Source organism: Phytophthora sojae, assembly GCF_000149755.1.
Source record: "Phytophthora sojae unplaced genomic scaffold PHYSOscaffold_1, whole genome shotgun sequence".
In the NCBI taxonomy this organism is placed as follows: domain Eukaryota; phylum Oomycota; class Peronosporomycetes; order Peronosporales; family Peronosporaceae; genus Phytophthora; species Phytophthora sojae.
The window spans coordinates 13,345,926-13,371,411 of record NW_009258115.1 but is presented as its reverse complement, the minus strand read 5'-3'; the positions used below and the strand labels follow the sequence as shown (position 1 = coordinate 13,371,411).

The 25,486-nt window shown below is 48.5% G+C and overlaps 6 protein-coding genes across 6 annotated transcripts; 4 read left to right on the top strand and 2 right to left on the bottom strand.

Moving 5' to 3' along the window:
- Positions 1-438: 438 nt before the first annotated feature.
- Positions 439-1,126, top strand: PHYSODRAFT_250168 (hypothetical protein; the record flags this gene model as incomplete). The annotated part of the gene is made up of 2 exons (XM_009519751.1): positions 439-657; positions 746-1,126. 2 exons carry the CDS (start codon positions 439-441, stop codon positions 1,124-1,126), a joined length of 600 nt encoding a protein of 199 aa, XP_009518046.1.
- A 2,025-nt stretch (positions 1,127-3,151) lies between these two features.
- PHYSODRAFT_468806 (hypothetical protein) lies at positions 3,152-7,776 on the bottom strand (the record flags this gene model as incomplete). The annotated part of the gene is made up of 2 exons (XM_009519750.1): positions 3,152-3,254; positions 7,601-7,776. Coding segments are annotated over 2 exons (279 nt in total), but the record flags the coding sequence as incomplete, so codon positions are not given.
- A 5,042-nt stretch (positions 7,777-12,818) lies between these two features.
- Positions 12,819-13,022, top strand: PHYSODRAFT_469290 (hypothetical protein; the record flags this gene model as incomplete). Its single annotated transcript, XM_009519749.1, has 1 exon — positions 12,819-13,022. One exon carries the CDS (start codon positions 12,819-12,821, stop codon positions 13,020-13,022), a length of 204 nt encoding a protein of 67 aa, XP_009518044.1.
- Positions 13,023-18,228: 5,206 nt separating this feature from the next.
- On the top strand, positions 18,229-18,966 carry PHYSODRAFT_324080 (hypothetical protein; the record flags this gene model as incomplete). Its single annotated transcript, XM_009519748.1, has 2 exons — positions 18,229-18,603; positions 18,688-18,966. The coding sequence occupies 2 exons, from the start codon at positions 18,229-18,231 to the stop codon at positions 18,964-18,966; spliced, it is 654 nt and encodes a 217-aa protein (XP_009518043.1).
- A 76-nt stretch (positions 18,967-19,042) lies between these two features.
- Positions 19,043-19,273, top strand: PHYSODRAFT_473510 (hypothetical protein; the record flags this gene model as incomplete). The annotated part of the gene is made up of 1 exon (XM_009519747.1): positions 19,043-19,273. The coding sequence occupies one exon, from the start codon at positions 19,043-19,045 to the stop codon at positions 19,271-19,273; it is 231 nt and encodes a 76-aa protein (XP_009518042.1).
- Positions 19,274-19,507: 234 nt separating this feature from the next.
- Positions 19,508-24,995, bottom strand: PHYSODRAFT_324079 (hypothetical protein; the record flags this gene model as incomplete). Its single annotated transcript, XM_009519746.1, has 9 exons — positions 19,508-19,552; positions 19,648-19,752; positions 20,504-20,619; positions 21,302-21,475; positions 22,159-22,332; positions 23,015-23,177; positions 23,929-24,044; positions 24,728-24,901; positions 24,977-24,995. The coding sequence occupies 9 exons, from the start codon at positions 24,993-24,995 to the stop codon at positions 19,508-19,510; spliced, it is 1,086 nt and encodes a 361-aa protein (XP_009518041.1).
- Between the last annotated feature and the right edge of the window lie 491 nt (positions 24,996-25,486).

Sequence of the window (25,486 nt, the reverse complement as noted above, 5' to 3'; positions counted from 1 at the left end):
TTTGTGGCACTACTGCCATTTACGACTTCCACACTTAAGCTACGCTATGCACGTCACGCTATCACTCCAACGCGCAAATTTTCAACGTGCACATCTTCATCACCTTTCGCGCCATCCTGCTTGAGCGGTTCCTGCTGCCATCAAGCAATTCCACCAATCATCGCACGTATTCAAACGATTCCACCAATGATCGCCAATTACTCCTGAAATAACCAATAGATTTGCTTACAATTTCCCCCCTGAGTAGTTCGGAATCTAGAGGCGTCTTCGTGGGCATATGAACGGAACCAAAGCTCGCCGCCGCCCCGCATCGAAAGCTCATTTCTAAAAATGCTGACAAGCACTCAAGCGCCTACAATGTCGTGATCGCGCCCGGCTCCCTGCGTCCTCTCATCCGACCTCTACCGAACCCAAATTGCTGCTGTCTACTGGGGCGGCATGCTCGCGGGCCCGGACATGCCCGTCACCGACGCCATGCCGACAGCCCCCGCCATGCCCGGCACCGACGCCACGGACAATATGCCCAAGGCCCCCGACACGGACGGCATGGCCAAGGCCCCCGACATGGACGACATGGACGACACGGACGGCATGGCCAAGGTCCCCGAAGTACCCGGCACGGACAGCATGCTCGGTGTCCTCCCCAAGCTCGGCTCAGTGAGCCTGTGTGCAGTCCCGGATGGTCCCGGCAAGCAATCCACGATCGAAGCCCCCAACATACCCGGCACCAGACGACCTCGTCTAGTTCAGCACGCCCGTGGTCCCCGACCAGCCCTGCGCGAGCAGCACGCTCGCGGACCCAGACCATCACGGCACGGATGGCAGACCCGCGGCCCCCGATCTGCTCGACACGGACCCCATGCCCGCGGACCCAAAGCACCCCCAATACGGACGGCACGTCCACGGCTTTGATCAAGCCCGGAATGGACTGCATGCTCGCGGACCAGTCCGGCCCGGAGCGGATCTCATGCACGCGGCCACCGATCAGCCCGACTCGGGCTGCATACCGATCCTCTACTACATCGACTTGGACAATACGCTTGCAGTCCCCGCCAAGCCCGATACGGAGCGCACGTTCGTGGCGATCGACAACTTCGGCACTGACGGCATGCCCGCGCCTCTCTAGAGGCCTTGCGTGGACGGCATGGCCGCGGTCGCTCAGAAGCTGGACATGTACAACGCGCTTTCGGGTCTCGACCAGCCCCACATGGAAAGCCTGTCGTAGCTCCCAGCGAGGCTCGTAGATCGGCGGACGACCGCAGCTCAGGATAGTTTTAGCTTACATTAGATTAACGGAGCAATACATCAAGCCGTTTGAACTGCTATGCTCACACTCGGCGTGCCACCCTTCCTGGGTTATCAGGGCCAAGCACGCGATGATCAAGTCGGACATGTCGAGGCCGGGGAGCGTGCCGTCCGTCCCAGGCATATTAAGAGCCGCCGGGATGTAGGCGGTGCCGGGTAGGTAGGGGACCGCGGGCGTAGCATGCTTAGTGGGTTTACCAGGGCCATGCATGGAGTAGTCGAGTCGGCCATGATGGGATCCTCGGGCACGGCGTCCGTTTCGGGCATGGCGGGGGCATCGGTCATGTGGGCGGCCTCGGGCATGGCGGTGGCATCGTGAATGGCGTGAAATGCGAGTGGAGCGTGCTGAGTGATCCAGCGCTTGGGTAGAGATACCCCAACCTCGATAGGATTTAGTTGGGGGGGGGGGTACGGAGGCAAGAACAGTAGGATACTACCACGCGAATGCACCAATTCTTCAAGGTCGCGGTCAGGGCAGCCGAAAAATAAATTGACGCTCAAGTAATTGTTATAAATATTATTGCATAATTTATGAGCGGTGGCTTAGACCGTACCATTATTTATGATACCAGATTACTATTCCACACTCATAATTTATGATACTATCTCACGAACGGTGCGGAAGACGGCGGCGAGGATCCAGAGGGCTCGTTTGTCCAGCGTCTCGAGAAGCGTCGCCGGCTCGAGGCGCGAACGCCCCGCTACGACCTCATCTCCAGCATCCCGCCGACCTCGAACAAGGTCGAGCGGTTTTCAGCGTGGCGCGTACCACGTTTGCTCAAGAGCGCAACAGTCTCCAGTCCGCTACGCTGGAAACAATTTTGTTTCTGCGTGAGAATGGTGACTTCTGGGACGTTTCGACAGTCGATAGCGTCAATTAGTGTGAGTAACAGTACGTCTAATACCCCGTTGAAGTTGCACCACATTATTTATTTATTGCTCGAATACATTACATAATTTATGCAGATACAAATGACAAGATCCTGGCATTATTTATGAGGCTCTATCTGCGCTAATAAATGACAATACCATATTCGGCAGCCCTGCTCGCGGTACATGTGGATTTTTGCGTTATCTAGGATAACAATGGACCTGAAAAACAAAATGAAAACTATAGCGAGTCACAGCATCTAACCACTGCTTGCAAGTACCTCGGGAGCGGCCATGGATTAATGTACGGAGCATTTTTTTGTTCTGAAAGCCTCGTGAAAAGCTAAACGATCAAAGGTTCCTGTAGTAGACTCCCACGTGAAAAGGCGCACACGTCAAAAGCGGCTAAGACCGATCGTCTTTCACCTCTAGTAAACGGCAGGCTAACTATTGCCGGCAGGGCAGCCGAAAAATAAATTGACGCTCAAGTAATTGTTATAAATATTATTGCATAATTTATGAGCGGTGGCTTAGACCGTACCATTATTTATGATACCAGATTACTATTCCACACTCATAATTTATGATACTATCTCACGAACGGTGCGGAAGACGGCGGCGAGGATCCAGAGGGCTCGTTTGTCCAGCGTCTCGAGAAGCGTCGCCGGCTCGAGGCGCGAACGCCCCGCTACGACCTCATCTCCAGCATCCCGCCGACCTCGAACAAGGTCGAGCGGTTTTCAGCGTGGCGCGTACCACGTTTGCTCAAGAGCGCAACAGTCTCCAGTCCGCTACGCTGGAAACAATTTTGTTTCTGCGTGAGAATGGTGACTTCTGGGACGTTTCGACAGTCGATAGCGTCAATTAGTGTGAGTAACAGTACGTCTAATACCCCGTTGAAGTTGCACCACATTATTTATTTATTGCTCGAATACATTACATAATTTATGCAGATACAAATGACAAGATCCTGGCATTATTTATGAGGCTCTATCTGCGCTAATAAATGACAATACCATATTCGGCAGCCCTGCTCGCGGTACATGTGGATTTTTGCGTTATCTAGGATAACAATGGACCTGAAAAACAAAATGAAAACTATAGCGAGTCGCAGCATCTAACCACTGCTTGCAAGTACCTCGGGAGCGGCCATGGATTAATGTACGGAGCATTTTTTTGTTCTGAAAGCCTCGTGAAAAGCTAAACGATCAAAGGTTCCTGTAGTAGACTCCCACGCGAAAAAGGCGCCCACGTCAAAAGCGGCTAAGACCGATCGTCTTTCACCTCTAGTAAACGGCAGGCTAACTATTGCCGACAGGGCAGCCGAAAAATAAATTGACGCTCAAGTAATTGTTATAAATATTATTGCATAATTTATGAGCGGTGGCTTAGACCGTACCATTATTTATGATACCAGATTACTATTCCACACTCATAATTTATGATACTATCTCACGAACGGTGCGGAAGACGGCGGCGAGGATCCAGAGGGCTCGTTTGTCCAGCGTCTCGAGAAGCGTCGCCGGCTCGAGGCGCGAACGCCCCGCTACGACCTCATCTCCAGCATCCCGCCGACCTCGAACAAGGTCGAGCGGTTTTCAGCGTGGCGCGTACCACGTTTGCTCAAGAGCGCAACAGTCTCCAGTCCGCTACGCTGGAAACAATTTTGTTTCTGCGTGAGAATGGTGACTTCTGGGACGTTTCGACAGTCGATAGCGTCAATTAGTGTGAGTAACAGTACGTCTAATACCCCGTTGAAGTTGCACCACATTATTTATTTATTGCTCGAATACATTACATAATTTATGCAGATACAAATGACAAGATCCTGGCATTATTTATGAGGCTCTATCTGCGCTAATAAATGACAATACCATATTCGGCAGCCCTGCTCGCGGTACATGTGGATTTTTGCGTTATCTAGGATAACAATGGACCTGAAAAACAAAATGAAAACTATAGCGAGTCGCAGCATCGAACCACTGCTTGCAAGTACCTCGGGAGCGGCCATGGATTAATGTACGGAGCATTTTTTTGTTCTGAAAGCCTCGTGAAAAGCTAAACGATCAAAGGTTCCTGTAGTAGACTCCCACGCGAAAAAGGCGCCCACGTCAAAAGCGGCTAAGACCGATCGTCTTTCACCTCTAGTAAACGGCAGGCTAACTATTGCCGGCAGGGCAGCCGAAAAATAAATTGACGCTCAAGTAATTGTTATAAATATTATTGCATAATTTATGAGCGGTGGCTTAGACCGTACCATTATTTATGATACCAGATTACTATTCCACACTCATAATTTATGATACTATCTCACGAACGGTGCGGAAGACGGCGGCGAGGATCCAGAGGGCTCGTTTGTCCAGCGTCTCGAGAAGCGTCGCCGGCTCGAGGCGCGAACGCCCCGCTACGACCTCATCTCCAGCATCCCGCCGACCTCGAACAAGGTCGAGCGGTTTTCAGCGTGGCGCGTACCACGTTTGCTCAAGAGCGCAACAGTCTCCAGTCCGCTACGCTGGAAACAATTTTGTTTCTGCGTGAGAATGGTGACTTCTGGGACGTTTCGACAGTCGATAGCGTCAATTAGTGTGAGTAACAGTACGTCTAATACCCCGTTGAAGTTGCACCACATTATTTATTTATTGCTCGAATACATTACATAATTTATGCAGATACAAATGACAAGATCCTGGCATTATTTATGAGGCTCTATCTGCGCTAATAAATGACAATACCATATTCGGCAGCCCTGCTCGCGGTACATGTGGATTTTTGCGTTATCTAGGATAACAATGGACCTGAAAAACAAAATGAAAACTATAGCGAGTCACAGCATCTAACCACTGCTTGCAAGTACCTCGGGAGCGGCCATGGATTAATGTACGGAGCATTTTTTTGTTCTGAAAGCCTCGTGAAAAGCTAAACGATCAAAGGTTCCTGTAGTAGACTCCCACGCGAAAAAGGCGCCCACGTCAAAAGCGGCTAAGACCGATCGTCTTTCACCTCTAGTAAACGGCAGGCTAACTATTGCCGGCAGGGCAGCCGAAAAATAAATTGACGCTCAAGTAATTGTTATAAATATTATTGCATAATTTATGAGCGGTGGCTTAGACCGTACCATTATTTATGATACCAGATTACTATTCCACACTCATAATTTATGATACTATCTCACGAACGGTGCGGAAGACGGCGGCGAGGATCCAGAGGGCTCGTTTGTCCAGCGTCTCGAGAAGCGTCGCCGGCTCGAGGCGCGAACGCCCCGCTACGACCTCATCTCCAGCATCCCGCCGACCTCGAACAAGGTCGAGCGGTTTTCAGCGTGGCGCGTACCACGTTTGCTCAAGAGCGCAACAGTCTCCAGTCCGCTACGCTGGAAACAATTTTGTTTCTGCGTGAGAATGGTGACTTCTGGGACGTTTCGACAGTCGATAGCGTCAATTAGTGTGAGTAACAGTACGTCTAATACCCCGTTGAAGTTGCACCACATTATTTATTTATTGCTCGAATACATTACATAATTTATGCAGATACAAATGACAAGATCCTGGCATTATTTATGAGGCTCTATCTGCGCTAATAAATGACAATACCATATTCGGCAGCCCTGCTCGCGGTACATGTGGATTTTTGCGTTATCTAGGATAACAATGGACCTGAAAAACAAAATGAAAACTATAGCGAGTCGCAGCATCTAACCACTGCTTGCAAGTACCTCGGGAGCGGCCATGGATTAATGTACGGAGCATTTTTTTGTTCTGAAAGCCTCGTGAAAAGCTAAACGATCAAAGGTTCCTGTAGTAGACTCCCACGCGAAAAAGGCGCCCACGTCAAAAGCGGCTAAGACCGATCGTCTTTCACCTCTAGTAAACGGCAGGCTAACTATTGCCGACAGGGCAGCCGAAAAATAAATTGACGCTCAAGTAATTGTTATAAATATTATTGCATAATTTATGAGCGGTGGCTTAGACCGTACCATTATTTATGATACCAGATTACTATTCCACACTCATAATTTATGATACTATCTCACGAACGGTGCGGAAGACGGCGGCGAGGATCCAGAGGGCTCGTTTGTCCAGCGTCTCGAGAAGCGTCGCCGGCTCGAGGCGCGAACGCCCCGCTACGACCTCATCTCCAGCATCCCGCCGACCTCGAACAAGGTCGAGCGGTTTTCAGCGTGGCGCGTACCACGTTTGCTCAAGAGCGCAACAGTCTCCAGTCCGCTACGCTGGAAACAATTTTGTTTCTGCGTGAGAATGGTGACTTCTGGGACGTTTCGACAGTCGATAGCGTCAATTAGTGTGAGTAACAGTACGTCTAATACCCGTTGAAGTTGCACCACATTATTTATTTATTGCTCGAATACATTACATAATTTATGCAGATACAAATGACAAGATCCTGGCATTATTTATGAGGCTCTATCTGCGCTAATAAATGAAAATACCATATTCGGCAGCCCTGCTCGCGGTACATGTGGATTTTTGCGTTATCTAGGATAACAATGGACCTGAAAAACAAAATGAAAACTATAGCGAGTCACAGCATCGAACCACTGCTTGCAAGTACCTCGGGAGCGGCCATGGATTAATGTACGGAGCATTTTTTGTTCTGAAAGCCTCGTGAAAAGCTAAACGATCAAAGGTTCCTGTAGTAGACTCCCACGCGAAAAAGACGCCCACGTCAAAAGCGGCTAAGACCGATCGTCTTTCACCTCTAGTAAACGGCAGGCTAACTATTGCCGGCAGGGCAGCCGAAAAATAAATTGACGCTCAAGTAATTGTTATAAATATTATTGCATAATTTATGAGCGGTGGCTTAGACCGTACCATTATTTATGATACCAGATTACTATTCCACACTCATAATTTATGATACTATCTCACGAACGGTGCGGAAGACGGCGGCGAGGATCCAGAGGGCTCGTTTGTCCAGCGTCTCGAGAAGCGTCGCCGGCTCGAGGCGCGAACGCCCCGCTACGACCTCATCTCCAGCATCCCGCCGACCTCGAACAAGGTCGAGCGGTTTTCAGCGTGGCGCGTACCACGTTTGCTCAAGAGCGCAACAGTCTCCAGTCCGCTACGCTGGAAACAATTTTGTTTCTGCGTGAGAATGGTGACTTCTGGGACGTTTCGACAGTCGATAGCGTCAATTAGTGTGAGTAACAGTACGTCTAATACCCGTTGAAGTTGCACCACATTATTTATTTATTGCTCGAATACATTACATAATTTATGCAGATACAAATGACAAGATCCTGGCATTATTTATGAGGCTCTATCTGCGCTAATAAATGAAAATACCATATTCGGCAGCCCTGCTCGCGGTACATGTGGATTTTTGCGTTATCTAGGATAACAATGGACCTGAAAAACAAAATGAAAACTATAGCGAGTCACAGCATCGAACCACTGCTTGCAAGTACCTCGGGAGCGGCCATGGATTAATGTACGGAGCATTTTTTGTTCTGAAAGCCTCGTGAAAAGCTAAACGATCAAAGGTTCCTGTAGTAGACTCCCACGCGAAAAAGGCGCCCACGTCAAAAGCGGCTAAGACCGATCGTCTTTCACCTCTAGTAAACGGCAGGCTAACTATTGCCGGCAGGGCAGCCGAAAAATAAATTGACGCTCAAGTAATTGTTATAAATATTATTGCATAATTTATGAGCGGTGGCTTAGACCGTACCATTATTTATGATACCAGATTACTATTCCACACTCATAATTTATGATACTATCTCACGAACGGTGCGGAAGACGGCGGCGAGGATCCAGAGGGCTCGTTTGTCCAGCGTCTCGAGAAGCGTCGCCGGCTCGAGGCGCGAACGCCCCGCTACGACCTCATCTCCAGCATCCCGCCGACCTCGAACAAGGTCGAGCGGTTTTCAGCGTGGCGCGTACCACGTTTGCTCAAGAGCGCAACAGTCTCCAGTCCGCTACGCTGGAAACAATTTTGTTTCTGCGTGAGAATGGTGACTTCTGGGACGTTTCGACAGTCGATAGCGTCAATTAGTGTGAGTAACAGTACGTCTAATACCCGTTGAAGTTGCACCACATTATTTATTTATTGCTCGAATACATTACATAATTTATGCAGATACAAATGACAAGATCCTGGCATTATTTATGAGGCTCTATCTGCGCTAATAAATGAAAATACCATATTCGGCAGCCCTGATTGCCGGTGTATTCCTACGGGACCACACATACTTTCAAAGCGCATCGTGGCCATCTTTAGAAGTTTCGTCAACAAAAACTAATTGGTCCGGTCCGCTGTATAGCGAACGTAGTTTTCAATATAAACCTGATAGTTCTACCGGCACGCTTTCGCGCGTGCGCTTCGTAAGTACGTTTCTGGTAATATTGAGGTCAAAGCGGGGCAGTCTACAGATCGTAGGTGTGGATGCGTTAAGCATTCCATTAAACCTTTCCTTTACCGCTGCCTGTAATTCCTCCAGGTAGAAACATGGATGGAGCTTTATGTAGTCTTCTACAAATGCAATAGCTTCTGGTGGCCATCGGGACGACTTAGTTCTCTCACTTTGAGACAAGCTCTTACCGTGGCTCTTAAACAAGCGGTTCCATCTTTCGATAGATCGAACAGAAACACCTGGCACAGATGCAACTAGTGCCATCCCGATGTCGTACATGTAGAGCAGGACAATGACCCGCTAGCGGAGATCTGTCGAGACTGTCATCCTGCACTACACACGCGCTAAATACGCAAATATGCAAATAAACCGCTATGTTGTGATGGCGGTGGGTGAGTTACAGCGGGCCTGGCACGATTGGCGGCTAGCCACCCGCCAAACAGACCGCAACCAAATATTTTTGCGTTAAAAATACGTAATTAGCTGGTGCAACCATCTTACACCGACTTTAATCAGGCTTATTTCAGGATCGGTTGGATTAGGGTCCGCCTAAATGCGCCTAAATAGGAAGGGCAACCGCCATTTTGGGTGAAAGGCAATATATAAAAAATTAAATTCGCGAAAACTAATAACTGTTTTTAGACAGTCACGTCTAGAATGTTTGTTTCTTAAAAACGGAGAAGAATCTAGTTCTAAGCGTAATTTTCCACACAAACACTAGGATAAGTTTGGGTGTATCATCTTCATAATTGATGTACTATGTGCCCAAATATGTTAGAGGTGTCAAACATGTCTAGCGTTCCGGAGATATTGTGACAAATTCTTAACTTTTAATTTAAAAACAAGCAAATAAATGTTATTTTTGCTTTACAAATAATGTAGTCTCCATCGCTCGCAGCGATGGCGTATTGTTCTCTCGACGAAGGTGATTCCATGCGGGTCAACTTGGCCCGACGCGCCACGATCAGCATGCCCAGGACAGCGATCTCCATGGCAAGGCCACTTTCCACTTGCGGTATACGCAGGCCCGCCAAACGCTGTCGTAATGCCTGTTTCCAATGAAAGAGTCACCTACCAATCCGGGAACTGACTGTGAACCGAGTCGATCAGGTTTTGCGCAAAGTCGACGACCAGCGTACCAGGTTGAAGTTGCTGGTCAGCAGCGTCGACCATAATCCCGAGCATTCCTCGATACATTGCAGCCGTGCCGTTCCAGCCAATGGGTATACCACTGGAACTAACACACAACCTGCGGGGTCTCTCACCATAAGAATAGCGCACTGCTCAAACGACCTTGGCACAGAGCGGAATGTCCCGTCAATGAACATTTGGGCACCGGGGTACCGAAGCAGCTCCAACAGGCGAGGGTGTACCCAGCCCAAAATGCGTTGAAGCTCGGAACCTTCGTAGTAGACGTGGTGGTATTGGAAAAATACCAGTGGAGCGCCAGTCATGAGCGCTAGGCCGGGAACTTCAACAGTGCTGGTTGACCCTTGTTCACATCTTCCCAAATGACCAAATGAGCTGAGCCGTGCGGCCCTGGAGTATAAAGACGCGGCAGCTTCAAGCTCCATCTGCCTCGTCACATTTGTTCTCGCGCGAGGAACGATGACGTTATCTCGGCAGGTGTGGGGCACAAAGTTGACGTATGCCCCAAATTAAAGCTCGATGCCCACCCTGCATCTGTCCACCGGTAGATGCTGCAGTGGCATAGGCCCCGTACGCTTGATTGCTGGGTCTTTGTGTTAAGCAGAATGTCCAGCTTAAAGAATATTGCTCGACATCTTTACTTCACTCCCGGCGGATCGCGTGTGCCACCGTCAACTTAACCATAATCACCAGACGCACCGGAATTTACCATCAACAGTAGGCCTGTGGTAGTGAAGCAGGTCGGCAAGAAAAGGGTGCATCCAACCAATTATTAGTGTAGGCTTGCTAACGTTTTCGCGGCTCAGTGTGTTTTGATGAAACTGAAAAACGGAGGCAGCCCCGTGCAGTGCCGTCGAAACTGGTGGGTTTTTGATGACCCCGTTTCCGTCCTCGCTAAAGTACCGTCTCCTTGCTTGGTACACATGTTTAGGAACTTGAGGCTTGGAGAGCCCATGGACGGTATGCTCGTCATAAGCAGCTTAAAACTAACCCTGTACAGCTTCCTCCGCGCGGCGTACAGGGAACGCAACTTGCTCGATGGCCAGGGCTTTGACTGTGTTCATCAATGTGCTGGCGGCGACTATGAGGCTTGTATCAGCAGCATCGCCATTACGGCAAGTATCCATGCGACCAGAGGTGCGTTAACATGTATTGGATGACGGTCGAGATTACACGAATACATGCGCTTATAGTGGGCGCAACAGTCTCGGGGTCGTATGCGCCCGGGCGTCCACCCGGACGTTCCTGTGAAATACAGTTTAAACGTGTAGGTGATGTGCAATAACACCTTGAAGGCACTGCCTCGGGCGTTTTGGCGGCTACATCCTCTCGATCTACCTAACGAAGCGGTAACCGTACTCTCCGAGACGTACAGACACGTGACAACAATATGCTGGTTACGGCGCTCACCTCGGTATCTTCCTTTCGACCTCTAAGGATAAAGTTGTAATCACTGACGATCCTATCTGTTTACTTTCTCGGCGTCTGGTAGTGCTGATTGGCTGTTTGAAGTTTGATATCAAATAAAGGACTCGTGGACTTTCACATTCGGGTAATTTTGAGCTACACGAGTCCATTTTAGCTACTGTCACCCTCCTCCGTTTGAAAATAGGCGCAACAAACGATTCAGGATTGGATATACTCATCTGAATGATCTAATGGACTGCTTTTTTGTTGTGAATGTCGGACAGGTCTGGCCGCACGATTGTCAATCGTCGATTTAGTCAGGGCTGTTGCCTACCCCAGCTGATTATAGTTCAAACATTTACCGTTATTGGCATGCTCGCGCTTGATTCGGTGCACGAACGTGAGCCGAGGTCGGGACAAGACTCATTGACGCCAGTACGTTTGGCTCCCATGACCTATGGGCCACGGACCACGTACATGTACATCATCAGTGAAGAGATTTCTTTGAAAAGTCCGCGATCTCGACTTGCAGGTGGAGTTGTGGCCTAAATAGCTGTTGGCCACAATGTGCGTTTCGCTCTGTATCGCCAATTGGCAGGGAAATTAATGACCGTGTAGACCTATTCGCATTTAGCGGTACAACGCCAAGGCTCATGTTCCGCGTCGTCGTCGCTACGGGTACCACCGACGGTTAGAATATACACTTGATATTCTAACCGGGTAGTTCACCAGACCCAATTTGGCTTGAGATATGGGCTTGTTTGCCTCGTGCAGTGCCTCCGCTATGAGTGACGGGGAGGCGGTTGGTCCCTATTGCAAGGCGAAAATGTTTTAAGTAAGATAGTTTTGCTCGATGCACCATGCAGCGTTTTACACCGCTTTTTCGATAACACCAATACAAATTAGAAGAGGTACCGGGTATAAAATTTGGGGTATGTAAAACGCTCCATAATGCATCGTTTTACACTATGTTTCGCCAGCACTACTATTGGTCCAAAATTAAACGCCTATATCTGATTGGGCAACAATTGTTAAACGGTGCGGTGCATTGTGCAGTGGTCTAAAACAAAACGGTACAACTTCGACAGCCTTCTCTACTTCGGTTTATCGTGATAGTTGATAATTTTGGCAGTTTTAGTTGGAGGTAATTTGAGGATGCTCAGATGAGATGTGCCGTTGTTGTGTTTATTTAAAAACAGAAGAACTAATACGTATTCTGGTGCTAAAATTTCTGGCTTCAACTTTAATGAGTCCGTACAATATATAGCGCAATCACTTCCTTAAATGCATAAAAACGTGCTTCGCGATGCCGATTCATGACTTGACAGGGTTCTCTGATGAAGTAGCAGGGATTCACGATTTAGATTTAGGGAGGCGGGCGTATGATATCTTCACGTCCACAGACGTATGGCGTAGCACCGGAGCCAATGGGTCTTCCACAACGACCATAAGAATATACCAGCGTTTGTTCCGAACATCGGTGTATAGGTTTTATCATCTTCCTCCGACGCGTATCAAAAGACTACAACTGAAACCTTTTATTTGTCCCGTTGCATCCGCCCCTCATTAAACTTACCTTGACTTCACTATACAGATCAGGAACTAGAACGATTTTGAAGAAAAATATCATTATATAAAGATATGACCGCCCATCAAGCAAACGCACGTCGGGTTGTAATGCAACTATCGCTGTGCTACGACTTAGAAACGACGCGAGATGAATGATAGCGAAGTAGCTCTTCCTAGCGCTCTGTGCTATGCCCCAGACACGGCAAGACTATTGGCGACCGTAGATGGTCTGCGCAGACGCTTGCATGACGAGTACCGGCGGCACGAGCACGATCGGCTCCATCGAATGCGCCATCTCCTAACTTCAGAGTTCATTCAAGCCCTGATGGACTTATCATGGATCACATTTTAGCATGAAGTTCACGATGTCAACCTTCTCAACATAACTAGCCTCACTCGGTATATCATCTTCTCTCTGAATATACACACGCTCGGGTGATAAGTCTGTTACTGCATGCGTTTTTGCTGCTTGAACATTTACTAGACCTACTCTTCTTTACTACACCATTTTCCAACCAAGTTGGAACTTTTACAAACCAAGTGAACTGAGCTAAAATTGTGCGAAAACTTCAAGCAAGGTTTTTGATAGAAAAAATGCATTTCCCACAAAGCGAAATATTATGCAATCGTGTTTTCAATCAAGTGAACTCAACTTCGGGCTGACCCTTAAGCAGCAGATTGACAGTCTAACCCAAGAGGGCGCGACTGATGCCCCAATGCCGCCTGTGCTTCTACATGACGTTTATCTCGGTCGCCCTAGCGTTTACACCGTGTATGAAAGACGTACAAGGCGATTGAATATGTTTGTATTAGTGGTTGCGTGTCTCGTCGACAGAAACAAAAGGTTGCTCGCGTCACTATTTCGAGTCCGGAGGTTGCGCTCATAATTTTATTCGTCGGTCGAACATCTTGGGGTGGGCAGAATGACTCTGTGAATTACCGAGTTTAAGAAAAATCGTGCATGTACTGTACATGGTTCGTGCTGCCAGATGAAGCTGAGCGTGGAATGTGCTTTTACCTGGTATTGTGGCATTTCAAGGAATAGAAGGAGGCACTGTATTTTATTCGGCAGCGTAGTTTCCCACCGTACTCAAAGCTGATTAATGCCGAAAAAGAAGGAAAAGAGCGAATCAAGTTGCTTCAAGCGAAATGCTTCGTGGCAGGCGGCTGCATGAAGCTGAAGTAAGATACTACCACGGACGAAGCAATCTGTGCGCTCAATGAATCGATCCTATCAGTACCAAGGCTGAGCAGCATTCTTCAAAGATACGTTGGTGATGCACCACAAAATGCGCTTGACATTTTGATCGGCCGGAGTATTGATTTTATGTTTTGTTTTCAACTTGAAAATGGCCATAGATTTAGGAGGGGTATGGGTGCGACCTACGGATGGCTTAGAAAACATAATGGCTAACATGGCACCTGCGCGCCATTATTGAGATGTGAGCGGCAAAAGAATCGTGCATAATTTCATATTTTCACTTAACTACCTCAGTGGGCCGCACCACCAAAATGAGCAGTTAGCTTTCTTGTTTTAGCCCTACCTCAAATTGGAGTGGAGTTCAAAGCTGAACGGCTTAAAGGAGAGAATCTAGAAGCTGACTATATTGGAGCGGCTTATTATCAAGGGATGATGACGTCTTCTTTTCTCCAGTTGCGCACTTTAACATGAATTGACGACGTTCAGAAGATGCCGAAAATGATCAAACTAGACACTTTTCGCATAAATCATAGAATTGTACGGTACTTTAAGGTGATGTACGTGGCTCTCTCATTCGATCTGGTTTTTTGTGTCGAGATTATCACCTAGTTAATGTCCCTGATATACTGTATTTTTTAGCTATCGGCGAAAACCTACAATTGCTTTCAAGATAAGTGTAACATAGTTGTAATGTATATTTTTATAGATATGTCAAAAATGTGTATATATCGTTTACAGCATAAATGACTGTGGAATTGTCTACACCTTTGCCAATCCAAGAAGGCAGTAGTTTAAGGCAAAACAGACTGAATAACTGAAGTAACATCCATATTTCGAAAAATATTATAAAAAATAGCATTTAGAGCAATGCAAATTTAGTCCAGGGCAAAGCTCAAACCGATGGTCAGTAGCAGTCTCTCTCCAGCGGCAGCATGCCAAAGGAACCGAAGCACGGGCTTGCCACCCGCACGCGAGTGCTCGACGCGCACAGGGAAGGGCGGGACTGGATGCTAGTAGCCGACTGCAACGGCATCCCGCCCACGACAGCTCGCAGCTTCGTCGAGCGTGGAGCTGCCGGCATCAAGAAGAGAGGTGGCGCACAGGCGGCATGCATGAAGTGCACTCCAGAAATGGAGGAAGCCCTTGTCGCTTATCTCGAAGACAACTGCCAGTACACCCTCGTGCAGATGCAAGAGATGCTCGAGTTCGACTTCGGTGTTGACATCAGGACTTCCCTTATCAGTAAGAAGCTATGTGACAAGCTTTACACTGTAAAACAGGTACATGTTTACAGTCGGGTTTCATTACTATGTTTTGATCTATGCGCTGTACTAAGTATGCATGTAATTGTGCTAGGTTCGTGTTGAGCCTGAAACGTGTAACAAAGAAGTGAGCATCGAGAAGAGAAGGGAGTTCGGTGAAGCGCTGCTGCGTCATGAGAGTAATGGGTCTTTCGTCGTATATTAGGATGAGACTAATTACAATCTGTACTGCAAGCGTACGCATGGCCGCGCCACAATCGGCCGGCGCGCCGTCGTTAAGCTCCCGCCCGCTAAAGGCGCTAACTTGCAGGTGCAGTACGCGATCTCGCCTGAAGTCGGGCTCGTACACTACGTTACACGTCGTGGTAGCATCAAGATGGAGGTCAACGCAGCGTTTGTGGACGCCACGACTTATACCGCGACCACTTTGTTGGCAAGACCATTGTCATCGTCTTGGACAACGCCCCCGCCCACTGTCGGACGGAGGACCTGGTCCAAGACAGAGAGGACTTGAAGCTGTTACGTCTCGGCCCATACTCGCCGATGTGTAACCCAATTGAGGGTACGTTACGCTGGCATATTTATTGCGTGATTGCATGCCCTGTATCGACATGCGCCTCGTCAACAAAATGGCACGCCACTGCGCGCTATCTGTCGCGGCCGTTATTCGAAGTGAACCCATGGAATACGGGACGTAGATTTAGCTCTGGACTAAATCCATGTCGGTCTACACAAAAATTCGACTTTTCGATTTTGCTAAAAAAAAAAATCCTACTTACGGGACACTCGCCTTTGCCTTACACTACTGCCAACTTGAATTGGTAAATGTGTAGTAAAATACATCTTTTATAGAGACAAGCATAGGAAACTTGTATCTTTTGAGGGTATTTGCATTATTAGAATCTTTGTAACAGGGATGTTTACAATTTTCACATTCCGGCGTCTTCTAGGCATCTGGAAGCACATACAAGGAAGACAGCATGTCGTGAAACAAGACGTGGCATACTTGCCTTATCTACCCAAGGCTTCTCCCGTCGGTCAATTATGATCTGTCTCTCCAGCGAGATGATGTTGTATACGCATATTGCAAAATTTCCACCCATACGCTTTCAACATAAACATGTTTGATTTCTGTTATTGTAGTTGGGGCGGACCGTCACTTGCAGCGGCAGCGAAAAGAAACTGCTCGCCGAGCAGGTGGCGCTGGACGGGCTCAACGTGGTGTACACTACGTAGATCGGGGCGAGAATGTGCGAGGGACGTCGATCGGTGGCAAGAACTAGCCAGCTGGCTGCCGTCACGTACGTGGGGTAGCTAGAAGTTCGAAGGTTGAAGATGGAAGATGGAAGATCGCGAAGGAGACGACGCGTCCGGCGGGGACGGTGAGCAGTATGAGGACAAGTGAGGCGAGGCGGGTGAATGCCTGACCGCCCAGGTGTATAGTTTAGCGCGTCCTGGGTGTAGACTCCCGAATGGGGTGTGCCTAGAACAAACCCTAACCGGAGATAGTACACCTAGATGTACACTCCAACCGGGGTGGCGTGTGTCCTTGTGAACAATCCCTGTGGGTTCGTTTGTCTTCGTAATCAGGGGTCTTCAACCGTGGATGAGTTGTCTTGATACTTGTAGGTCGCTAGATAGCAGGGCAGAACGTAACCTTCCTGGACGTCGCCTCTGACAGCCCTCAGATAACCAAACAATACAAACCGATACAGAGTTATATACAAACACGTAGCCCTTCCTTATTCTTTGGACCGTGAAAGGGTCGGTCACTACTCCAGTCAACTCCAGCCGGACTCCGGGATACTGGTCAATCCCGGTCGGCTTTGGCTCACGCGCACCACCCTCAAGTACTGAGGGAAACTAACACAATCAAATACCTCCGATCATACAATAACGCTTAAAACAATACTTCCCACCCGGGGCTGCTCCAACCGGGGTGACAAGGTAATTGGTAATACGAAATGTGGGGCCTTCCTGGTCTGGACGAGCTCAACCGCAACTAGGAAATGGAATGGGATGGATCAACCTGGGGTTGTCACCCGGTACTCACCCCAACTTGGGCTGGACTTGGTTGCGGGAGCTCGGCCCAGATGTCACAGTTGCTGGGCCCTCACACGTAGACTTAGTCGGTCCTCCGGGAATGCACGTCCGGTAGGCTGCTCCAACTCACTTGCGCGATCCTTGGCAAAACGAACTCTGTTTACCTGTTATCTGTTATCTGTTATCTGTTCTCTCTCTCTCTCTCTCTCTCTCTCTCTCTCTCTCTCTCTCTCTCTCTCTCTCTCTCTCTCTCTCTCTCTGCATGTCTGGCTATCTCCTGTCGATCTTTACATGAACTCCATCTTGACTTGTATCTTGGCTGGTCGGCTTGGTCGGTCGAAACAATCTTGGACTTTGTATACTGGATCTTCACATCTCGGATGATCTCTTGGTATCTCCATCCGGGTTCCAGGGTTATCTCCAAACGGGATCACACTCCACCTGGGCTTTACATCCGGGATGTCTTGGACAACTCCACGGCTTCTGGGTCTTCACTCGATCCGGTCGGGCTCCTCTTGCGTTGTGCAGTGCGGCAAGGGCAGGTGGCCTCCCGTCGGAGGCACTTCTACTCTCCCTTGGGCTTTGCCTCTCGCTCGGGACTTGATTCCAGCCGGGGTCCGCTCTTGGGGATATCTCCATCCGGGATCACCAAACCTTGTACACTGCCAACGTGAGTCCGGTCGGGATCCGCTTCTCCCATACGCCACGTGTCGCTGCCTCCCTCTCCCAGAGTGAGCTTCTGAGCCAACCAATCACAGGAGCGGCTCGGGGAATTCCGGAAAATCTCCAATCCCATCGTGTCAACCGCCCCTCTTGTTACGATCCATCGTACAGTCCATTCGGCGAAACGATCGATCATGACAAGATCTCACGATCCAAGCAAGCCCAGATGGGTGGGCGCCCCAGACGGGGATGACTTCAGTCAATTCCTAACTGTCGCGTCTCTTCGTTGCGCCCTGTCTTAACCGGGTCACGTTTCATAAATTTCTCTTTCCAGTGTGTGGCAACGAAATCTCCACTCACACCGAAACCTGCGCGCCACCACTCAAGCCATGGACGCCCCCGCATCGAGCGCCGACGCGCCGCTTATCCCAGCGCAACTCTCGCCTGCTGCGCCTCCAGTGGGGGGGAGGGGTGCAGAGGCGGGCGCGGGCAAAGGCGGCGGCAGTCTGGCTGCTAGCGGCGAGGCCTATGTGCCGGCCAAGGCCGACAACCCCGCGCGCAAGGTCGACGAGCTCGAGGCCAGGCTTCGATCTGCCTGCAGCAGCAAGATGCGGTCCACGGTGACTCGCCAAGGACGGCGATGCTCGTTTTCCTACGACGATGCAGTCTTGCAATGGATCAAGCAATTGCGTCAAGGTAACATTCCGCTCAAGACGAGCCACGTGGTCATATATGTCAAAGAAGACGACGCTAGCTGGGATACTGTCTATTTAGCTCGCAATAAAGATGCCAGTCTTTACCGGCTTCTGCAGCATCTTGTTCGCCGTTAGGGATTTGCGTTTCGGAAGCCGAACCGGACAGTAATGGCTTCCGTGGACCTGGAGCACGAGCAACAGGCTTTTGCTAGCACGACTGGGGCGGCGATATCGCGTGCTCGCGCGCGCGCGTGTATTTGGAACGCCGACGAGACGGCTGTCTACTACGATGAAGAGCCCAGCACCGTCATTGCTGAGTCTGGGAGCAAGAAGGCTGCTCGGGTGCTAGGAAGGAAACGCTCGCAACGCGCAAGTGTGCTGCTCGCAAGTGTCCGCTACGGGGAAGAAGCTGAGACCGCACGTAATCTTTAAAAGCCAGCCAGGGGGCACGGTTGAGAAAGAAGTGCACGGCAAGCGCGCAGTAATTGCGTTGCAAACCAGCGGTTGGATGAATAAAAGCGTGTGGCAAGACCACGTCATTGATGGGGTATGGGGGGAGTTTGTCAGCACGGAGCAACCAGACGCGTTGGCGCTCTACCTTGACATTTTGACGTGTCATGTGTCAACAGAGTCGATTGAGGGTTTCGTAGGCTGGGGAACGGAGGTAGTCCCTTTGCCTAAAAATACGACAGGCATTCTACAACCTCTAGACGTAGGCATTATGAGTCTGTTCAAGTAGAAGCTACGCGCGCTTGCGCTAGCATCAGAGATCGAGGCCTTTCGCGACTCCAGCGCGCCGCTCAGGGAATCAGCGCTGCCGAATATGGTATTTTCATTTATTAGCGCAGATAGAGCCTCATAAATAATGCCAGGATCTTGTCATTTGTATCTGCATAAATTATGTAATGTATTCGAGCAATAAATAAATAATGTGGTGCAACTTCAACGGGTATTAGACGTACTGTTACTCACACTAATTGACGCTATCGACTGTCGAAACGTCCCAGAAGTCACCATTCTCACGCAGAAACAAAATTGTTTCCAGCGTAGCGGACTGGAGACTGTTGCGCTCTTGAGCAAACGTGGTACGCGCCACGCTGAAAACCGCTCGACCTTGTTCGAGGTCGGCGGGATGCTGGAGATGAGGTCGTAGCGGGGCGTTCGCGCCTCGAGCCGGCGACGCTTCTCGAGACGCTGGAAAAACGAGCCCTCTGGATCCTCGCCGCCATCTTCCGCACCGTTCGTGAGATAGTATCATAAATTATGAGTGTGGAATAGTAATCTGGTATCATAAATAATGGTACGGTCTAAGCCACCGCTCATAAATTATGCAATAATATTTATAACAATTACTTGAGCGTCAATTTATTTTTCGGCTGCCCTGCCGGCAATAGTTAGCCTGTCGTTTACTAGAGGTGAAAGACGATCGGTCTTAGCCGCTTTTGACGTGGGCGTCTTTTTCGCGTGGGAGTCTACTACAGGAACCTTTGATCGTTTAGCTTTTCACGAGGCTTTCAGAACAAAAAATGCTCCGTACATTAATCCATGGCCGCTCCCGAGGTACTTGCAAGCAGTGGTTCGATGCTGTGACTCGCTATAGTTTTCATTTTGTTTTTCAGGTCCATTGTTATCCTAGATAACGCAAAAATCCACATGTACCGCGAGCAGGGCTGCCGAATATGGTATTTTCATTTATTAGCGCAGATAGAGCCTCATAAATAATGCCAGGATCTTGTCATTTGTATCTGCATAAATTATGTAATGTATTCGAGCAATAAATAAATAATGTGGTGCAACTTCAACGGGTATTAGACGTACTGTTACTCACACTAATTGACGCTATCGACTGTCGAAACGTCCCAGAAGTCACCATTCTCACGCAGAAACAAAATTGTTTCCAGCGTAGCGGACTGGAGACTGTTGCGCTCTTGAGCAAACGTGGTACGCGTCACGCTGAAAACCGCTCGACCTTGTTCGAGGTCGGCGGGATGCTGGAGATGAGGTCGTAGCGGGGCGTTCGCGCCTCGAGCCGGCGACGCTTCTCGAGACGCTGGAAAAACGAGCCCTCTGGATCCTCGCCGCCGTCTTCCGCACCGTTCGTGAGATAGTATCATAAATTATGAGTGTGGAATAGTAATCTGGTATCATAAATAATGGTACGGTCTAAGCCACCGCTCATAAATTATGCAATAATATTTATAACAATTACTTGAGCGTCAATTTATTTTTCGGCTGCCCTGCCGGCAATAGTTAGCCTGCCGTTTACTAGAGGTGAAAGACGATCGGTCTTAGCCGCTTTTGACGTGGGCGCCTTTTTCGCGTGGGAGTCTACTACAGGAACCTTTGATCGTTTAGCTTTTCACGAGGCTTTCAGAACAAAAAATGCTCCGTACATTAATCCATGGCCGCTCCCGAGGTACTTGCAAGCAGTGGTTCGATGCTGTGACTCGCTATAGTTTTCATTTTGTTTTTCAGGTCCATTGTTATCCTAGATAACGCAAAAATCCACATGTACCGCGAGCAGGGCTGCCGAATATGGTATTTTCATTTATTAGCGCAGATAGAGCCTCATAAATAATGCCAGGATCTTGTCATTTGTATCTGCATAAATTATGTAATGTATTCGAGCAATAAATAAATAATGTGGTGCAACTTCAACGGGTATTAGACGTACTGTTACTCACACTAATTGACGCTATCGACTGTCGAAACGTCCCAGAAGTCACCATTCTCACGCAGAAACAAAATTGTTTCCAGCGTAGCGGACTGGAGACTGTTGCGCTCTTGAGCAAACGTGGTACGCGCCACGCTGAAAACCGCTCGACCTTGTTCGAGGTCGGCGGGATGCTGGAGATGAGGTCGTAGCGGGGCGTTCGCGCCTCGAGCCGGCGACGCTTCTCGAGACGCTGGACAAACGAGCCCTCTGGATCCTCGCCGCCGTCTTCCGCACCGTTCGTGAGATAGTATCATAAATTATGAGTGTGGAATAGTAATCTGGTATCATAAATAATGGTACGGTCTAAGCCACCGCTCATAAATTATGCAATAATATTTATAACAATTACTTGAGCGTCAATTTATTTTTCGGCTGCCCTGCCGGCAATAGTTAGCCTGCCGTTTACTAGAGGTGAAAGACGATCGGTCTTAGCCGCTTTTGACGTGGGCGCCTTTTTCGCGTGGGAGTCTACTACAGGAACCTTTGATCGTTTAGCTTTTCACGAGGCTTTCAGAACAAAAAATGCTCCGTACATTAATCCATGGCCGCTCCCGAGGTACTTGCAAGCAGTGGTTCGATGCTGTGACTCGCTATAGTTTTCATTTTGTTTTTCAGGTCCATTGTTATCCTAGATAACGCAAAAAATCCACATGTACCGCGAGCAGGGCTGCCGAATATGGTATTTTCATTTATTAGCGCAGATAGAGCCTCATAAATAATGCCAGGATCTTGTCATTTGTATCTGCATAAATTATGTAATGTATTCGAGCAATAAATAAATAATGTGGTGCAACTTCAACGGGTATTAGACGTACTGTTACTCACACTAATTGACGCTATCGACTGTCGAAACGTCCCAGAAGTCACCATTCTCACGCAGAAACAAAATTGTTTCCAGCGTAGCGGACTGGAGACTGTTGCGCTCTTGAGCAAACGTGGTACGCGCCACGCTGAAAACCGCTCGACCTTGTTCGAGGTCGGCGGGATGCTGGAGATGAGGTCGTAGCGGGGCGTTCGCGCCTCGAGCCGGCGACGCTTCTCGAGACGCTGGACAAACGAGCCCTCTGGATCCTCGCCGCCGTCTTCCGCACCGTTCGTGAGATAGTATCATAAATTATGAGTGTGGAATAGTAATCTGGTATCATAAATAATGGTACGGTCTAAGCCACCGCTCATAAATTATGCAATAATATTTATAACAATTACTTGAGCGTCAATTTATTTTTCGGCTGCCCTGCCGGCAATAGTTAGCCTGCCGTTTACTAGAGGTGAAAGACGATCGGTCTTAGCCGCTTTTGACGTGGGCGCCTTTTTCGCGTGGGAGTCTACTACAGGAACCTTTGATCGTTTAGCTTTTCACGAGGCTTTCAGAACAAAAAATGCTCCGTACATTAATCCATGGCCGCTCCCGAGGTACTTGCAAGCAGTGGTTCGATGCTGTGACTCGCTATAGTTTTCATTTTGTTTTTCAGGTCCATTGTTATCCTAGATAACGCAAAAATCCACATGTACCGCGAGCAGGGCTGCCGAATATGGTATTTTCATTTATTAGCGCAGATAGAGCCTCATAAATAATGCCAGGATCTTGTCATTTGTATCTGCATAAATTATGTAATGTATTCGAGCAATAAATAAATAATGTGGTGCAACTTCAACGGGTATTAGACGTACTGTTACTCACACTAATTGACGCTATCGACTGTCGAAACGTCCCAGAAGTCACCATTCTCACGCAGAAACAAAATTGTTTCCAGCGTAGCGGACTGGAGACTGTTGCGCTCTTGAGCAAACGTGGTACGCGCCACGCTGAAAACCGCTCGACCTTGTTCGAGGTCGGCGGGATGCTGGAGATGAGGTCGTAGCGGGGCGTTCGCGCCTCGAGCCGGCGACGCTTCTCGAGACGCTGGAAAAACGAGCCCTCTGGATCCTCGCCGCCGTCTTCCGCACCGTTCGTGAGATAGTATCATAAATTATGAGTGTGGAATAGTAATCTGGTATCATAAATAATGGTACGGTCTAAGCCACCGCTCATAAATTATGCAATAATATTTATAACAATTACTTGAGCGTCAATTTATTTTTCGGCTGCCCTGCCGGCAATAGTTAGCCTGTCGTTTACTAGAGGTGAAAGACGATCGGTCTTAGCCGCTTTTGACGTGGGCGTCTTTTTCGCGTGGGAGTCTACTACAGGAACCTTTGATCGTTTAGCTTTTCACGAGGCTTTCAGAACAAAAAATGCTCCGTACATTAATCCATGGCCGCTCCCGAGGTACTTGCAAGCAGTGGTTCGATGCTGTGACTCGCTATAGTTTTCATTTTGTTTTTCAGGTCCATTGTTATCCTAGATAACGCAAAAATCCACATGTACCGCGAGCAGGGCTGCCGAATATGGTATTTTCATTTATTAGCGCAGATAGAGCCTCATAAATAATGCCAGGATCTTGTCATTTGTATCTGCATAAATTATGTAATGTATTCGAGCAATAAATAAATAATGTGGTGCAACTTCAACGGGTATTAGACGTACTGTTACTCACACTAATTGACGCTATCGACTGTCGAAACGTCCCAGAAGTCACCATTCTCACGCAGAAACAAAATTGTTTCCAGCGTAGCGGACTGGAGACTGTTGCGCTCTTGAGCAAACGTGGTACGCGTCACGCTGAAAACCGCTCGACCTTGTTCGAGGTCGGCGGGATGCTGGAGATGAGGTCGTAGCGGGGCGTTCGCGCCTCGAGCCGGCGACGCTTCTCGAGACGCTGGAAAAACGAGCCCTCTGGATCCTCGCCGCCGTCTTCCGCACCGTTCGTGAGATAGTATCATAAATTATGAGTATGGAATAGTAATCTGGTATCATAAATAATGGTACGGTCTAAGCCACCGCTCATAAATTATGCAATAATATTTATAACAATTACTTGAGCGTCAATTTATTTTTCGGCTGCCCTGCCGGCAATAGTTAGCCTGTCGTTTACTAGAGGTGAAAGACGATCGGTCTTAGCCGCTTTTGACGTGGGCGCCTTTTTCGCGTGGGAGTCTACTACAGGAACCTTTGATCGTTTAGCTTTTCACGAGGCTTTCAGAACAAAAAATGCTCCGTACATTAATCCATGGCCGCTCCCGAGGTACTTGCAAGCAGTGGTTCGATGCTGTGACTCGCTATAGTTTTCATTTTGTTTTTCAGGTCCATTGTTATCCTAGATAACGCAAAAAATCCACATGTACCGCGAGCAGGGCTGCCGAATATGGTATTTTCATTTATTAGCGCAGATAGAGCCTCATAAATAATGCCAGGATCTTGTCATTTGTATCTGCATAAATTATGTAATGTATTCGAGCAATAAATAAATAATGTGGTGCAACTTCAACGGGTATTAGACGTACTGTTACTCACACTAATTGACGCTATCGACTGTCGAAACGTCCCAGAAGTCACCATTCTCACGCAGAAACAAAATTGTTTCCAGCGTAGCGGACTGGAGACTGTTGCGCTCTTGAGCAAACGTGGTACGCGCCACGCTGAAAACCGCTCGACCTTGTTCGAGGTCGGCGGGATGCTGGAGATGAGGTCGTAGCGGGGCGTTCGCGCCTCGAGCCGGCGACGCTTCTCGAGACGCTGGACAAACGAGCCCTCTGGATCCTCGCCGCCGTCTTCCGCACCGTTCGTGAGATAGTATCATAAATTATGAGTGTGGAATAGTAATCTGGTATCATAAATAATGGTACGGTCTAAGCCACCGCTCATAAATTATGCAATAATATTTATAACAATTACTTGAGCGTCAATTTATTTTTCGGCTGCCCTGCCGGCAATAGTTAGCCTGCCGTTTACTAGAGGTGAAAGACGATCGGTCTTAGCCGCTTTTGACGTGGGCGCCTTTTTCGCGTGGGAGTCTACTACAGGAACCTTTGATCGTTTAGCTTTTCACGAGGCTTTCAGAACAAAAAAATGCTCCGTACATTAATCCATGGCCGCTCCCGAGGTACTTGCAAGCAGTGGTTCGATGCTGTGACTCGCTATAGTTTTCATTTTGTTTTTCAGGTCCATTGTTATCCTAGATAACGCAAAAATCCACATGTACCGCGAGCAGGGCTGCCGAATATGGTATTTTCATTTATTAGCGCAGATAGAGCCTCATAAATAATGCCAGGATCTTGTCATTTGTATCTGCATAAATTATGTAATGTATTCGAGCAATAAATAAATAATGTGGTGCAACTTCAACGGGTATTAGA